This window comes from Eretmochelys imbricata, chromosome 5 (genome assembly GCF_965152235.1).
Source record: "Eretmochelys imbricata isolate rEreImb1 chromosome 5, rEreImb1.hap1, whole genome shotgun sequence".
NCBI lineage: Eukaryota > Metazoa > Chordata > Testudines > Cheloniidae > Eretmochelys > Eretmochelys imbricata.
Window position 1 is genome coordinate 94,684,765 of NC_135576.1, and position 17,488 is coordinate 94,702,252.

Sequence of the window (17,488 nt, forward strand, 5' to 3'; positions counted from 1 at the left end):
ACCACAAGTGCTAGCATCCTTTCAAACAGTTCTTTCTGTTGCACTCATCATCTTCCACAACCTTCATTCCTGCTCCAGAAACTGCACTGCCAATTTCTTTACACTGCCCAGCCTTCCCCTATTTCCACATGTCTTACATATTTCTCTCTGGTATTTTAGCTGCTGGTTGACCACCTGCTGGATCTCACCTATTAATTCATATTGGACTCACTTCCTCCTTGCCCACTACATCACAGTTTGCACACCAAGGTTCTGGTAGCCTGTATGTGCCCTGAAGAGGTGGAAGGGCCTGCCAAGGCAAGTGAAAACACACAGTGCATCTGCTACACAAGGGAGGCTGCGGCAACTTAAGATCAAAAGATGCTATTTATCACTGGGTTGGGGTTTTTTTCTTCTTTTCCTTGCATACAAGTTTCTTGGCTCAGACAGTCCTGTGAGCACTACTCAGCAGCAAGACTGCAGACATCATGGTAAGATGCATTTTACACAATTAATTTTAAATTATTTATAACTCCTCACTATTTTCCCCTGAGGTTGTGTGTGTGGTGGGTGTTACATGCTGTGTTGTACTATGTATGGCTTACTATCCTTCCAGGAAGAGCAACCACTGGCAAACATTATAGTTATGGGGCTTCCTGACTGGCAGTATGATCTGTTCTAAGCTCCTGGAGGCCATCCACTCATCTCCATTGAGGCTTTTAAGTGTTTGGCAACTGCCCAACACATCTCTGAATGCAGACCTAATAAGTGTGCCCAGCCTCAAAATCTGACTTCCTTCATTTCCTCCTCTGTGAAAAGAACACACGCATTACCATCCAGGAATGGATTAAAATCTGGGGGGAAAATCATAAGATGCTCCTTTAGGCTGAGATGTATTACAGCTTTTTTGAAAGCACCTTGCATCCATGAACTGAGTACAGTCTCCCCCGCACCCACCCCCAAACCAGTTTGGACTCTGAATACAGGAGTGAAATTCATAGAGAAGTGAAATGTCTTGCACACCTTGCACCAGAGATTTACTAGCATTCGGCTGTGTTCATCTAACTAGCTAGCAGTGCGCTTGGTATAAGGCTTCTTCCTATCGAAGACGGTTAAATGTCTTTGCAGGTGAGTGATCAGCATGGAAAAGAAGAATTAAATGCTGAATTCAAAACTGTATTTGAACCAAGTGGGGCTCCTTCCACTTCCTGAGAATTGAGAGGGAAGCTTTGGGGAGGAAGGGCTGAGAATCACAGGCCTGGGGAGGGGGTGGGATTGCGGGATAGCGTTGGTGCAATCTCTGCACATGAGTCTGGGGGCCCAGACTCGAGCTGCATCCATGCTGCAAAATGATGTGTCTTGGATCTGAATCCCAGTGGCTCAGAGCCCCACTCCCATCCCCCACCCATTAATACGTTGTAGGGGATTGGGCTTGAGTCTGAGCCAGATTTACTATGCAGTGTTGGGTTGCCAATTTTCTAATTTCTGAAAACTGGACCCCCTAACCCCTGCTCGCTCCTCTGCCCCCTCCCCATGTCACTCATAGCTTTCTCCCCTCAACTCCAGTGTGAGCAGCCCCAAGGAACTTGCAAACCCCAGCTCCAACAGGCCACTTGGGAGTGCAGGTGAGAAGAGCACTGCAGCCACACAGGAGCAGCCAGGCAGCCCCACTGGTGAGCCAGGATGCGGCCCTCCTGCATGGCAGCCTCCCACCTCCCTCTACACTCTTCCCCTCCCACTCAAGCCCTCCCCACCTTGGAGCTGCCTGAGAGTGTGGCCAGTGGAAGCGCTGGCTGGTGGGCCAACTCGCGTTCCTTCCCTCCCGGGGAACGTTCCATGCCCACTGGGAGCCCCTTACCCTGCTCGCCATAGGCCCCTGCACTCTGTCCTCTCCCACAGCAGTGCTCCTTAAAGGGGTCGCCCGAGTTGGTGCATGGTTGCTGCTATGGGAGCCACCACTTTAGGACCAGGTGAGAGGCTGCCACTGCCCCCCCCTCCTACTGCCAGTAACTGGACTTCTGGGGTCTGGTCAGTTCATCTGACCGGACACTGCCAGGCTCCACTTTTTACCAGACTTTCCGGTTTAAAAACTGGACACCTGGCAACCCTAATGCAATGTAGTCATACCCAAAGTAAGGAGGAGTGTGGAGAAGTACAGTATACACCTCTCTCTCTCTCTGTCTCTCTCCTTTCTGGCTGAAGTCCAGACTCAATAAGTAAGGGAATGTGAAGTGGGAGCAAAAGGAGGAGCTTGTGCTTGGCTGAGGTGTTTCTGGGGCTCCCATCCTTTCCCACCAGTAGGTGGCACAGCAGCTGCACCTGATAAAGAATGAAGCAGTGTCCCATATAAGAGTCTCATATCCGCCTCCTCTCCTCTTAAGGAAGATCTGCCCTCCTACAGGAGAGAGGAAAGGGGAGAAGTCTCTACTTTCTCTCTCTTCCCTCCAGTCAGAGAGGGGAAGAAGAGGTACATAGGTGCCCTCCAGCCAATTCCTCCTTGCCTGTAGGAGAGAGACAGATAACTAGTATACACAGTTTCTGCATACTCTCCTAAATGTGAAAATACACTCCTAAATGTAGAAAATTGCAGCAGGGTTTTATAATTGTCCAGGGACAAAACCCTGTCCCCTCCCTATTAATTTTACATTAATACAAATTCTCCATCCTGTGATCAGACTCCCTCTCTACAGGCAGACAGGAGGGTAGGAAGCTCCCCTGGGCACCTCACCCAGCTCTGCACACATATGTATTTCTTACAGACCTGCTTGCAGACAAGAACCCCTTACAGATACATACTCCTCTTCAGATTTTCTTTCCCTTTTGACCTTAGCAGTTAGGACACGCAAACGAACGTGGAAGTGAAATAACTGAATTATTGAGAAACGATTGGATCACGCTGCCATCAGCAGATGTGGAGAAGATCACTGCTAGATATACAATCTCTTACAAGTGCTCTTGTAGAAAGCAACCCACTATCCTGTCTTTTTAGCTTTATTCTGATAGAAAAGGGGGAAATGGTATTTGCTGTGAAGAAACTGTCTGACCTAGGAATTAGGAAGGACTTCAAAATCCAGTTCTCAAATGGATTCCAAGAGCAGCAGGTAATGTAATGATGATATGGAAGAACAAAGGGCTTGCTTTAGAGAGATCTTCTGGGAAACAGCCACAACTTTACTTGGACCAAAAGGATCAATGAGTGAAGAGTGGATACAGTCACACACGTGGAAAGTGACTGAAGGAGAGGGGGGGAAGCAGCAAGCACAGGTGACACAAGAAGAACAATGCATGCTGCAATGGGAGTATGTAGAGAAAGGTAAAGATGCGTGAGACAGACAAGAGAATAGCTTGACAAAGTGAGAGAAACTGAAGATGCATCAGTGAGACTTGACTCAAGTTAGCAATTTTAATCGTGGTTTCAGTGTCACAGTAGTATCATAAAAGTAAAAGATAGCAGACTGTTAACAATGGAAGCAGAAACAAAAAAAAAAAGAAAAAAAGATAGTGAGAACATTTTAATGAAGTACTCAACTAACCAGAGCTAACAATTCCAATTAATGGATGTGCAGAAGAACTAAATATGTCATTGCTAGAAATTTCAGAAGTAGAACTAGAGAAAACAGTTAACCAACTAAAAATGACAAACCACCTGGTCAAGATAAGATCACTGCTGAAAGGCTTAAAGTGGGGGAATATGCATGAAAATACATAAACTCTGTTATATAGTTGGAAGAAAGAATTCTACCCAGAGGAATTGAAGTAAGGTGTGATCTTTAAATTACCAAAGAAAGGAAAGTAACTGGTGTGCAACAACTGGTGAGGAATAACACCACTTTCAGTATCTGGAAAAGCATTCTGTAGTGTACTATTGAACAGAATCAAATTGGTTATTGATGGAAAAACTGCATACTATGCAAGCAGGCTTTAGGCTGAAAAAGTCATGTATACACCATATCTTTAACCTGAGACAATTGATTTAGAAAGAGAAGAGTAGTCTTGAACTTTATAGATTTTACCAAAGCTTTCAACTACATTCACAGAGAGTCACTATGGAAAATCTTCTGACAATATGGCTGACTAGAATGACCATCCCCCTGGCTAAGATGTTGTTGTATGACGTTTCACAATGCTGTGTAAGGATTAAGTGGTGAGATCAATTGATTTCTATATCGTCACTAGAGTCACCCGTATTCTGTGATCCAGCGAGGGCAGCCATTTAAGATTGATATCTCCCAGATGTCACTTCTCTTGTGTGGAGACCCACCTCTCTCTCTCCTGACCAAGATTTTAAGCTCCCGGCCCTACAGTGTGATACCCCCAGAAAGCCAGTCTGCCTAAAGCCCTCCGTGCCTGTGCTTTGCTTTCTCTGAAGCCTATGAACAGTGTGTTGACAGCAGTTACAATTTACCACACAGTTCCTTCTGATCAAGCACATGTATTCTTAGAGTGAGTGCATTACAGAGAAAACATGATAAAACATTAAACAGATTTGAACACATATTAAACATACCAGGACTGGAGTCACCCATCAGTCTTATGGGATCCTAGCAGGCCTCTTCGATAACTTTGGAGCCCCTCTTGGACAGAAGGTACTGTCTGTTTGCTGGATCAGAAAGAAGGCCCAGTGTCAGTTTAAGCTCATCCTTTCTTTGCCTCCTAGTCTCTAGAACAGTAGGTTTTCAAACTGCGGGTCGCAACCCACTACTGGGTCACAGAATGTAGGGCACTGGGTCATGGTGGCTCTAGTCAGCACCGCCGACAAAGCCGTTAAAAGTCCCATTGTCGGTGCTGCCCAGCTAAGGCAGGCTAGTTCCTACCTGTTCTGACACCACACTGTGCCCCAGAAGCAGCCAGCAGCAGGTCTGGCTCTTGGGGGGTGGCACAGGGCTCTGCGCACTGTCCCCACCCTGAGCACCAGCTCTGCACTGTGGGAGGGTGGGTAGGAGAGCTGTGCCCGTGGGCGAGAGCCGTGCTGAGCCACTTGTGTGCCTTCACCTAGGAGCCAGATCAGCTGCTGGCCGATTCCAGGGTGCAGCACGGTCTGCAGCGCCAGGACAGGTGGGAAGCCTGCCTCTGCACCCCAGCTGCGCTGTTTACAAGGACCCGCCGGAGATAACCCCACACTCCAAACCTGAGCCCCAATCCCCTGCCCCAGCCCTGAGCCCTGCCTCAAACCCAGAGCTCCCTCCTGCTCCCCAAACTTCTCATCCCTAGCCCCACTCCGCATCCCTCACCCCCATACCTCAACCATCTGCCCCAGCTGTGAGCCCCTCCCACACCCCAAACCCCTCATCTCCAGCTCCGGTGCGTCATGGACATTAACAATTTTCTTCAACTGGGTTACCAGGAAAAAAAGTTTGAAAACCACTGCGTTAGAAAACCCAGTTTGAATCAGTAAAAGCAAACCACTGCAGGGGTTAGTACTTCCCTAGTTGCTTAGTCTCAGTGACTCACCTTAATCAGCCTCTCATTGTGTTTAGTTCCTGTAGGAGCTGTGGTAATCCTCCCTATGGAGGAACACAATCATACATTAACCATTCATAAATTTAATAAATGGTTCCCAAATACTGCACGAGATTGCAATATCTGTTACAAAGATGTTACATTGTTTTAAGAGATATTGAGTAATGCTGAAACTACTGTAATCACATTATATATGCGGCTGGAATACGCTCACTTTGAATAGTGTGTTCAGATTTGGTCAAACCATCTCAAAAAAGAAGTAGTTCAAACAGAAGAGGCACAGAGTAGGACAACTAAAGGGTTAGATGCATGGAAGGATTTCTGTACAAGAAGAGATTTTAAAGACGGGGACTACATATTTTAGAGAATGAGTAAGAGGTGCTATGATAGAGGTATACAAAATTATCAGTGGTATACTGAGAAAGTTTATCTTGAATGCATATTTACTTTCTCTCTTATAACACAAGAAAGAGATGGTTAATGAAAGTGAAAAGCAACACATTTAAAACTGACACTAAATTTTCAAAAGTGACTAGTTAATATGGGTGCCTCAATATTAGGGTGGTCAATTTGAGACACCTTAAAGGAATCTGATATTCAAAGAGGATGTGTTCTTCAGCAATTTCCTTAAAACCAGGCCCCCTTAAGGTGTCTTCTAGTCAGACATCCAAAATCCCTAGACATTTTGAAAATTTAGGCCAATAAAAGGAATCACCATTATACGCAACATGTATATGGAACTCGTATACTGAGGCAAAGAGCTTGGTGGGATTCACAACAGGATTAGATATCTTTGTAGTTAATAATTGCATCATTAACAAATATACTTGCTAGGATAAAAATATACAGGGGATAGGGGATATAAAGCCTCATTTTCAGGACAAAAGTCAACCACTATTCTGCTTGGAGTTAGAAAGAAACCCTATAAGCATATTATTGCATAATTGCCCATTATGAAGTTTTTATACTTTCCTCAAAAGTATCTGGTACTGATCACTGGCAGAGGCAAGATACTCCGACCTCGTAGAATTTTCTATTTAATCTGTGGTCTTTTCCAAGATACATATTGGAGGGCATTGCCCTCAGGTCATACATCAAAAATCAGTGTCCACGGAAAAGGCACATACAGATTAAATGCAGTATATATCCCCAAGAATGCCTACAATTAAATGATAGTTTCACATTTTTAGTATATAGTGTTCAGACCCTGGAGCGACTCGTGCAACCCCCTGTAGTGAATGTATAATATGGGACTGATAAAGTCTGCAGAAAGCTGTCAGACTTCCTCTTCTGAAGGAAGATTACTACAATGCAAGCCCTTAAGGGCGGCTGTTGTGCTCAATATGCAGAGAGATTTTGATCAGTTAACCTGGGATGGTGCAGATCTACTTGCCATACTCTACCCTTCCCCCAGACTTGCTGCAAACCCCTTTGCACCATGTGGGACCCTGTGCAAGCAGTGTGGTGAGCACACAGCATGTCCCCAGCATACGTTCCTTATAACTGGCCACCTGTGCACCCATTTTGCCACCTTTTGGTCTCCTATGCACTCATGGGAACAGGTTCTGATCCACAAAGAAGTTGTTCAGTGAGAACAAAGAGGATTCCACCCTGTGTCATTGTTCACTTGTTTCTTGGTTAGGGTCTATTAACTATATATTTATTTATCTTTATTATATATCTTTATTTGCTAAATTCATTGCCAACACAGACATAGATCAGGGCCCCCAAAGCATTTTTATTAAATTTTAAATCCATTTCAGTGTAATGAAAAAGTGCTTTCACTGAAATAATAGTGCTTTTATTAGAAATAGGATTATAGAATTTAATCTAAAAATGTGCACATCTTTAATTTTGTTTACAAGGAAAAAGAAACATACTTTAAAAATCTTCTGAGGTGCAGTGACTGTTTTTATACAGTATATCAAAAAACCTGCTGCATAAATTTGAGCAAGTTGATGTATTTTTAAAATTGTGAAGCAATGAGAATTATGTTATTCAAAATCAGACAATGTCATTGTCTTGATCATTACATTTTAATTTTCAGTATCATAGCTTGTGATGGGCACTGTTTAATTTATAGTGTGTCCGCATGTATGAGCAGCTGCAGGTGTGAGCACAGCATCATTTTCAAAATAAAGGCCAAACTATAGGAAAGAACATCCCACACATGAAGATGGGGGGAGGGGGATGCAGAAAGAGGATATGGATGCCCCTCTTACTGCCTAGCAACCTTCATAGACTTCCATTGCTTTCCTGGGAGAGACTTCAACCTTCTCCTTTAGGGCTAATTTAAAATGGGGCTAGAAATGGGACAAAATGCAGCTAAAACGTCAAGTACTGAGGAAAGCTAGGACCCATATCATATATCAGTCCAAAATGTGCCGTGGCTCTGGAGTGCTGACTTAAGGTCTGGTAATTCACATACACCAGAGGCTTGGGGTTTTGGCAAGCTAAATCGCAACGGATACCCTCAAAGCTGCTACTACAGAAATAAAAAGGAAAACAGATTCATTGACTTAAATTTTAGAATATTAGGTTCTTATAAGCAAGGGAGGAATACTACCCATTTCGTTTATTATTATAATCATTGTTAAAATCTCTCCCCCCCTCTCTTCTTCTTCTGCACGCCATAGGAACTCATTGGCACGAAAAGTTACAAGGAATGCCCTGAAGCCCCTGGGAAACTTTTATTCCCCAAATTTACATTGCCATCCGAAGGGAGAGAGGTCCCCCCTCCCTTTTCCCGCCTGGGAATTGTTATAATTTCGCTCTTTCCCAATTTACAAAGTCACCTCTTCTTACAATAGGATGGAGGGTTATAATAAAATGGACTAGGACAAGGAAACAAAAGCAAATCTAGAAACGTTGTGTTAGAAAAAAACCCAGCCCTGCCCCATAGGACAAATAAAAAAGAGTTCCTTGCGGCCATTTGGTGTGCAAAATGACTTGTTCCTCCCTCTATTACTGCTATTGGGTGGTGGTGTTCGTCTTTGTATGAAAGCCTGTTCAGTAAGTTTGGAGGTTTATTTCCCTGAGATTTTCCTTTCTGTATATTTTCCTCTGTCTCGTGGGTTGGAGAGAGAGAGGGAGGGAAGGTCCGCCATATTTCTGCCTTACACGCCCAGGAGCTGAGCCATTGAAGAGTCAGGCTGGCTGGATACATATTGTACATGCACCACAGCTCTTGCTTCCCTCCTCCTCTCTCGCATTACCCGTTCTCGCTTCCTTACAGAAAGGGAAAGGCAGGGACGAGAAGACCAGCTGCTTTGCAAGACAGAAGCAAATAGACCCCCCCCTCCCCTCAACTCCAAAGAAAGCTGGGAAGAAAAGTCCACTTGAAAGACCTTAAGCAAAGCAAACTCAGAGATTTCCAAGAGGCAACAAGCAAAACCACCCCCTGGGGGATCTGATGATCTTCAAGTCAGGGAGTGGGGGAAGAGACAAGAAAATGTGTGTGTGGAGGGGGGGAGGGGTTAGTCGCGATTAGCATTTCAATAGGGGCTGGTTGCTTTGGAGGGAGGTGGGGGGATTTCAGCGGGTGTCATTCACAAGGGACGTTTGGGGACTGTAGCTGCAGGAGACAGGAAAGGAAAAGAGTGGGGTGCGGGGCTGCTCCTCTCTGCTGGGCACTGCTGCTCTGGTAGATGCTTCCCTGTTGTTTGGTGCATGATTTAGAGAAGAGGAGGAGTTGGAACCAGCGAGTGTCAGAGGCAGGAGATAGGGTGGGGGGGGGACCCTTTCTCTGCCTCTCTTCCTCCCTGGGTGTAGCATCCAGAGCTCTCCCGGCCTTGGCTCTGCTGTCCCCGGGTGGGGGCTCGCAGGCAGAGGGCGCGTGCCTCCCTCGCTCCGTGGTGCGGGGTGTGCGTGTGTGTGTTTTCGGGGGGTGGGGGTTGTGTCTGAACCAGTTAGGAAGAATGACTCTGGAGTCCATCATGGCGTGCTGCCTGAGCGAGGAAGCCAAAGAAGCCAGGCGGATCAACGATGAGATCGAGAGGCAGCTCCGCCGGGACAAGCGGGACGCCCGCCGGGAGCTCAAGCTGCTGCTGCTGGGTGAGTCCAGGCAGGCGCCGCCTGCAGCCCAGCCCGGCCGGCTGCCCCGGGTGCTGCTCAGCCCCGGCTGCTGCTCTCTCTCTCTCACACACACACACGGTGCCCATTGGGGGTGCAGCCTTGCACATGCATGTAGGCACTTATGCAGTAGACAGGCCTGTGTGTGTCTGGGTACGGTGTGTACATTGTATCAATCCATTGATAAGTATGAAAGTAAAGGGAATCTGATCATGGGTGCGGGGGAGGGGAAGGGAGGGAAGGAGGACACAGTTTACACTCAGTTTCCTTGCCTTAGCTCCGCGGGTGCTTCCAATCTACATGATTATTCGGACTCTCAGGATGATGATGGTGGTGGTGGAGATACGTTTGTGTGTGTGCACAGATATCTGTAATACACGATGTTACATGGTATATATCCGTGGGCATGTATTGCAAATACATATGCAGCTGGTTTCAGAGATTCTGGTTCCTGTAGGTGATTTGATGTGGAAGAGACACTGGCCTTCCAAAAATGGAGAGGGGATAGGGCTTGGTGGGTGACAGAGAGATGAAAAGAGAACATAAATGGCAAATACATTTGGGGGTGGGTGTAAGGGAGAAATTGCAAGGAAGCTGCTAAATGAAACGACTCACAGGCGGAGTTGCTTTGCAGATTGATGGTGGTAGGCTTTAATGTCTACATTGTTCTGTGAGCCTTCAGAAAGGTTGCTGGGTGCTGGTTTTATTTTTTTAGTGTGATTTTTATTTAATGAGGTAAACTGAGATGGAGGGTTACACTCCGATTATAGGCTAATTTCATAGAACAACAACACACAAAGACATGAAACTGACTAATAACCTACAGTATGTTGGAGAATGACAGCATCTTGAATATCTTTGGAATCCACCCATTGGATAAGAAATAAATTTACAGTATAGAATACAGTTTCCCCTTAATCTCAACAGTTATTGTCATATAATCATAGCTAATGTACAAAAAGCAACATTTCTCTATTTTTTGTTGATACTAAAATAGGTCTTTTGAATTAAAATAATAATAAAAAAGCTCATGACCAGTTCATTGTAATATAATGCATAGTTACTGTGGTGGATATAGTTTGTGCTTTGGACTAACAGGGCCTAAAAATGTCTGCACGAGAGCTTGGTGTATGTGGAGTTATAAAACTGAATAAATCACATGCAAAAGATGTGTACTGTTTGCTGTAGCGCAAATATGCTATCTTTGTATAGAAAGATTGTTATTGATACAGGGTAAATTGTTTTTTAAATGAGTTAAAGCTGGATCAAAATAAGTAAAACATGGGAAAGAATATGTTCAGACATAGTCTTTTAAATTAATTTGCAATTTTCCTTTATTAACGTGTTTTCTATACTTGTAATAATGGGTGTGGAAGAATGATCAGGAGAGGGGGAGATAGAGAGAGATAATACTGGCAGTAAAAATTGCTCTGCCTATTTGATTTTGGCCTAGTTTTGATTGATTAAATTTCACGTTGTGATTATTTTAGGATTCAGAAAAGAGGTGAATTAAAGTATATAAGCTTGCATTTGCTTTAGTTTATGGAAATTGACTTAACATATTTAATAATTTTTTTGTCATATTCGACTTTTAGTACAAGTCTATGTTGTTTCTGCATTTTGCTTGTTTTTTGAAATAATGCTACAGGATTTTGCTCAATATTTTAGGGAAGAGGGAAATTTATTGGGGGGGAATCACTGTGTGCTCCCAGAATAGGGGCGGGATTTAAATTATGAATGTATATAGTTTCAAAGAGTTAGGCCCCAGTGCTGTCGTCAGTTATGCACAGGCTTAACTTAATGAATGAGTAATCTCATTAATTTCAGTGGGGTCCATTCACTTGTAAAGTTAAGTACTGTATGTGTGTAACTCATGGCAGTCTTGGGCCCTAATTTTGGCATTATTTTAGGCCAAGTGAAAGGTGGTTGGTTTCAGCGAGAATAGGTGGGTCGGGAGAGCTATTAATTTATAGAACTATTGAGAAAGCTCAGGGTTTTTCTATGTGGGTACAACAGTGCAAACCTTCAGTGTTAATGTGCTGCATTAGTGTAAAGTGAGCTTACACTGGTGTAGTTTACTTGAAACTGAGAGAAGTTGCCCTGATGCAATCCTTGCTTTATACAAAATAATGCGTCTACAGCGGGCATAGGCACCACTGTAAAGACACGACTCTAGAAATTCCTAGTGTATACAAGCCTTTACTGAACTACTTTTAAAACAGTAGAATTTAATTAAAGGACATTATCAACTTAAAAATCATGCTTGTGACTGTTAATGGTGTATATACTGGTGTCACAATTAACACCTAAGGTTCTGATCCTGCAAGGAGCTTTGTGCAGGCAGACTCCCCTTGAAGTCACTGAGGCTCAGTGCAGGTTCAGGGATCTACCTGAACAAAGCTGCTCTCAGGACCCAGGTCTAAAATTACTGTACTGAAACAGATTTGAGGGGGAAACTATTTCTTCAGTTGGCTTACTTTGTGTATTTGACAGCAGTTTGTATTTAGTCACTCCCACTGCTTCTCCTGTATAGTCACTCAGTTTTCCCTGTTGTTTGTGTGGGTCTTTCATATAGCAAGGAGAGAGAGAGAAATTTTTAAAAATAGGAAATGTCATTATAAAGTCATAATAACTGGTGAGATTCAGAGAAGGAGTAATATCTGAAATTACATAAACTATTTTTGTTAGTTAATTGCAAGTTGACTGTGTCCTATTCCCCCCGATACGTAAAATTGTGTTTCATTTTATTTTATATAGGCTTTGGGTAGAATTGTCAAAAGCTACTTTGACCCACCTTTAGTGCCTAAGTTACTTGGTCTTCTGTCCCATTTCCAAAAGTACCCTGGGAATTAGGAGCCTAAGTGGGTTAGGTGCTTTTGAAAATGGTATTTATGCTCCTGGGTGGCCTAGCATGACATTTTCTAAAGTGCCTTTTTCTATAAGTATTTCTTAATATAAAATTGTATGAATTTCTGTAATAGACATTGTGCTTACCAGAAACTGTCAGAACAGCCCATTATTTTGACTTTATTTGTTACTTTATTATGAACAATATGTATTATAAAGAGCAGGTGTGGGATCTATTTTTTTCTTCTACTTGTGTATATGTAATTTTGTAAGCATATACAAACTCATATGTATAATACAGAACATGAGAAAATTAAGCATTTTTCTGGGTCATGGTTGGAAAGAGAAGCATTTTTTCCCATACTTTGTAGAGATTGTAGTGTTTCTTTGCAATGTGAAGATATTTCTCCCTCCCAATTGTGTAGTATACAGTTACTGCATCACATTCACCTTATTGTGTATAGCCTCCTTTGTACATTATGTATACTGGTGATTATGAATTTAATTTTCTTTTAGATTAATGAGTTTCAAATGTTGTAGCTTGTTTTGCAAACTTGTATTGCAATTCATGGTAGGATTAATTTTAAAAGATTACTTTAAAAGTAAACGCTTTAAGTGATTAAATATTAAAATGTCAGTTTCAGACACTAAATTGCACGTCAGTCTATTGTGAGCTGTTTTTAAAATTAGGTAAAACATTTCTTATAATTTTAATTTGGAACAGCTAGCCTCCAGAACTGAGTATTGAAATGTATTATTAAAACAGTCCTCTCGCTAATACAAATTAGCTGTAACATTAAGGACATTTTGGATCAAATTGAGTTTTCTAATTATTTGGTTTTAATCTGTTGTGTTTTCCAAATTCTTTCTGGATTTCTGTTGAACGTTTTGTAAAACCTAATAACAGTTCTTCAGAATTTAAAGTTAATATTCGTCTATTCTTTGCTCTTGGCTGTAAAAACACTTTTATTATTGGCTGAGCAGAAGGAATTATGTTTTATAACAATATATTGGAAACCGTTAACTATAAAATTATTTTATTGTTTATCTTGTAAGTATTAAGTGCCATATGCTATGGTGGTTCTTTGCATACCACTCCCATTGTCAAAAGTGGGAGTTCTCTTTGGGGAGTGGTAGCCAGCTGTGGGCCTAAGAAGTAGAGGCCTCCATTATTGGCCAAATTCTACCCTTATACGTACATAAAGACAACTACCATTCTCTTCAATGGGAACTTCTTTGCATATCTGAGAACAAAATTTAGCCCTTCTGTAACTCTGATAGTTGGCTAAATTAAATGTTTGAGGGACTCATTGCTTTAATTTAGACCTGCTGGTATTATGTCACCCTGAAAACATGGTTCTCCAGGTTTAGATGTTCTCTGCATTTGAGATAGCAGGTCTCTAAAATGAAGTGAGGTTTCAAAAATATAGGTGATTTTAGCAAAACACTTGCATTCTTCATATGCTATCAACTGAAACATGTGGAAATTAAGCCAGTTGAGTGAGCATAAATTGCAGCCAACCTTAACTGGAAAAACATTCTTGAACCTCCTTAGATGAGTATCCAGTAGCAGATCTATCTGGTAACATGCATTTTGATACATAAGTCAGTTAAATTAGAGATCCAAATGGAAAATCTAGGACTTTCAGATAATGAAGATGTTTGACCTTCACTAAAGTGTTTAAGGAGGAGGTGAGTCCATTAAATCAAGAGTGGATTACACTGGTGTATGGTAGCACTATCATCTCTGACAGATACAATCTGGATCCCTTATTTTTTATGGCACCTTAGAGACTAACAAATTTATTTGAGCATAAGCTTTTGTGAGCTACAGCTCACTTCATCGGAATGCATCCGATGAAGTGAGCTGTAGCTCACGAAAGCTTATGCTCAAATAAATTTGTTAGTCCGATGAAGTGAGCTGTAGCTCACGAAAGCTCATGCTCAAATAAATTTGTTAGTCTCGAAGGTGCCACAAGTCCTCCTTTTCTTTTTGCAAATACAGACTAACACGGCTGTTACTCTGAAACTTATTTTTTATGTAATTTAACTGCTACACATGGTTTATTGAAATAGAACATGACAGTATTGCAGTTCCTTGTACAAAACGATGCAGTAAATAGCAATCGGTGTGTTATATTGCTGAGATATAGGTACTTTAGAATGTGAACAGTATTAAATATGAGATTTGGGAGAAATCTCACATAATTGAATTTCCTGTTTATACATAAATTGGCCTAGCTATTGAAATCTTGCTGTTTCAGCCACACATTGTTTATTTTTCATAGTATGCTTATTTCAGTGACTAAGATGCTCAGAAACAAATTGTGCCCAAATTCAGATTTGACTGGCTTGCCAGAATAAGGCAAACAACTGAAAGAGATTCTTAAACAGAAATTGTGTGTGTGTATATATATATAGAGAGAGAGAGAGAGAGTCATTGGTGTAGATTAGAAATGGTTGGTCCTGGGTGACCAGAAGTCTAGAGGTAAGTAATTCCTCCCACAGCCAGATTCATATAAAGACTTCTGTTTTTAAAAAACAGATTTAAAAAGCATGTTATAGGGTATTATTTAAGCTGCTCTGGTGATCATCAAAGATCACATAGATTATAACTTTAGTAGCTGTTATCTTCAAAAGAGCAGCATTTGGCAGAAGGCATTGAACTGCATTTTGAGGAGGTTTGCTTTGTCTGTATTTCTATAATAAAGTCCCTATAGTTTGAGCATGGGGTTGGAGTAATCCTTATAATCCTGCGCACACAATGCCACACGTTTGTTTTTTCTTTTAAGTTGATCCATCTCTTTTCCTTAGTTTTCCTAACTAAAAAGTAGGGACGATAGTATTAAATTATTTAATGATTTACTAGGTAACGATTTTCAAATCTGTTCAACATGAAAAGCCTCATATGCAGTAAATGCGGAGTATTGTTAGTAGTAAGTTTTAAAAATTAGTTAAAATTAGTTTCAAATACTATAGTTACTCCTGAGATCCCAGCCGAATGGGACTGGTTTTACAGTCCTGTTTTACTTTTAACGATTTTTTTCATCCCTATTTCTTTCTGAAAGATCCACATAAACAGGAGAAACTGATTATTCAGGTAAATAGCGAAATTGATTCTACACACATGGCTGTCAAATGCAGAAAGTGTAAAAAAACCAAACAAACAAATCATGAAAAAATATTTGTGTTTAGTTTCTGTGTTGGTGTTGGGTGTCACTTGTTACAAGTAACAAATAAAACATTTTTAGACAGAAGTGTGATTTAGGTTTTGTATTTAATGGCCTCTTTAAATCCCTGCTGGACATTTGCATATTTTTTTCAGTCAGATACTACAAAATGTGTTTACAACTAAAAGGAAAAATACTTTAATATTCATCAGGCTGTGTCTTACAAGTACAGCTGGTAGCCAGAGCCTATTTTGGAAAAAATATTTGTATTAGTATTTTATTTTATTATGGATGCAGAGCTGTATTGATAGGCATAAATATGACTATCTCTTTTGAGGAATATATGTCGTATCTGGTAAGAAGAAAGGCACAATTTTGCTGATGTTACTTTAAAATGAATGTATTATTAATTTTTAATGGACTGTCAAGGAAGCTCTTGTTTACAAGGAGACTGTGCAGTATCCGTAATTTTTCTGTTACAGTGATCTAATTCCCATTCAAATCAATGGGAGTTGGCTCATGTCCTAAATGCACATGTAAGTCCCACTGACATAATTTTATTTACATGTCAAGAGGCCAAAGAACTGCAAAATGCACATCTTGCATTAAAGAACATAAACCATGTTAGAGGGACAAGGCAGGAGAGGTAATATCTTCTATTGGACCAACTTCTGTGGGTGAGGGAGAGCCAGGCTTTTGTTCTTACCCGGAGCTCTTCTTCTGGACTGAGAAAGGTACTCTGAGCATCACAGCTAAATACAAGGTGGAACAGATTGTTTAGCATAAGTAATTATACTAACACATTATAAGACACCATTCAAAGTAAAGTAGCCAGTTAACATCTCTATAGTCTTAGGGCAAAAAAAAGGAGCAGTTAGTGGGTTACAGATCGTTGTAATAAGCCATAAATCCAGTGTCTCTGTCAAATTGATGATTATTAGTGTCTAGCAAAGTTATGAATTTATGCTCCAGGCTCGTCTTTTGAAGGTGTTGTGCAGCTTTTCTTTGAGGATGAGGACTGAGAGGTCTTTCACCTCTTTCACCAACAGAAGTTGGTTCAATAAAAGATATTACCTCTTCCCACCTTGTCTCTGATATCCTGCGGCCTACACAGCTACAACAACACTGCAGTTAACAATGTTAAATTAGTATCTGGGGGAGGGGAGGAAAGGCTGCTCTGTGAAACCTGTTGCTTCAGGATATTTGGGAATGCTGCCTTTTTTAGAACTAATGGTCTCACTCTCATAGGCTCCCTCAAATTATTTTTGTTTGTGGATGATGGCAGTGACGGTTTCAGAGGAAAGCTATTATTGCTTTTGGAATAAAGTGATGATCATGGCAAAATGAATCCCAGGAAAGTGTGAAATAGCATTATAAGGTAAATGTGTGATTAGTGGTAATTAACTCTGTTACAATAACTGAATATTATAAAGACTGAGCATTTTTTCTTGCCCTGCTAAGCGGAATAACTCTCAGAAAAGATCTATTCTCACACTTCAACACTATTTTGTGTGAACAGCTGTTACTAATAAAGTTATGGGAAGTTTTTCAATATCCACCTTTTATTTGCTGTTCTAATGTCTATAAAAAGTCTGACTGGCAAAGACCAACAGCAAGAAAACAGTATCCAGACCAAGCGAGGACATGAATTTAGGAAATAAGTTGCTGAATACTGAGAAAGAATGTATGCAATATTCTCAGTGCAGATCACTAAGTGTCCATGCTCTAGGGATTGTATTAAGCACAGTACAAAGAAGTGAGCTTTAATATATCAGGGTCCAGGACTCAATATTTAGTTTCAGAAATAAATACACCTACAGTATCAGAAAAGAACTGAAAATAAATCTTACCGGGGAAATTCCAAGAACAGCATGAATAGTTAAGCCAAGTTAAATCTTAAAAGATTCAACATTAATCTTTAATGTTCTAGGTGCAGATAGTTTCCACAGTAAGTAATGTTA

The 17,488-nt window shown here is 41.3% G+C and overlaps 1 protein-coding gene across 2 annotated transcripts in view; it reads left to right on the forward strand.

Annotated features, from left to right (window-relative positions):
- Window positions 1-17,488, forward strand: part of LOC144265188 (guanine nucleotide-binding protein G(q) subunit alpha) — a 265,047-nt gene that overhangs the window by 29,038 nt on the left and 218,521 nt on the right. Inside the window, exon 1 of one of the 2 annotated variants that reach the window (XM_077817551.1) lies at window positions 9,213-9,492. The exons of the other annotated variant lie outside the window; for it this stretch is intronic. Within the exon in view, the coding sequence (XP_077673677.1) occupies window positions 9,357-9,492 (136 nt within the window). The 5' untranslated portion in view covers window positions 9,213-9,356. Of the gene's footprint in view, window positions 1-9,212; window positions 9,493-17,488 lie in introns of those variants that run through there. 2 annotated transcript variants of the gene reach the window in all.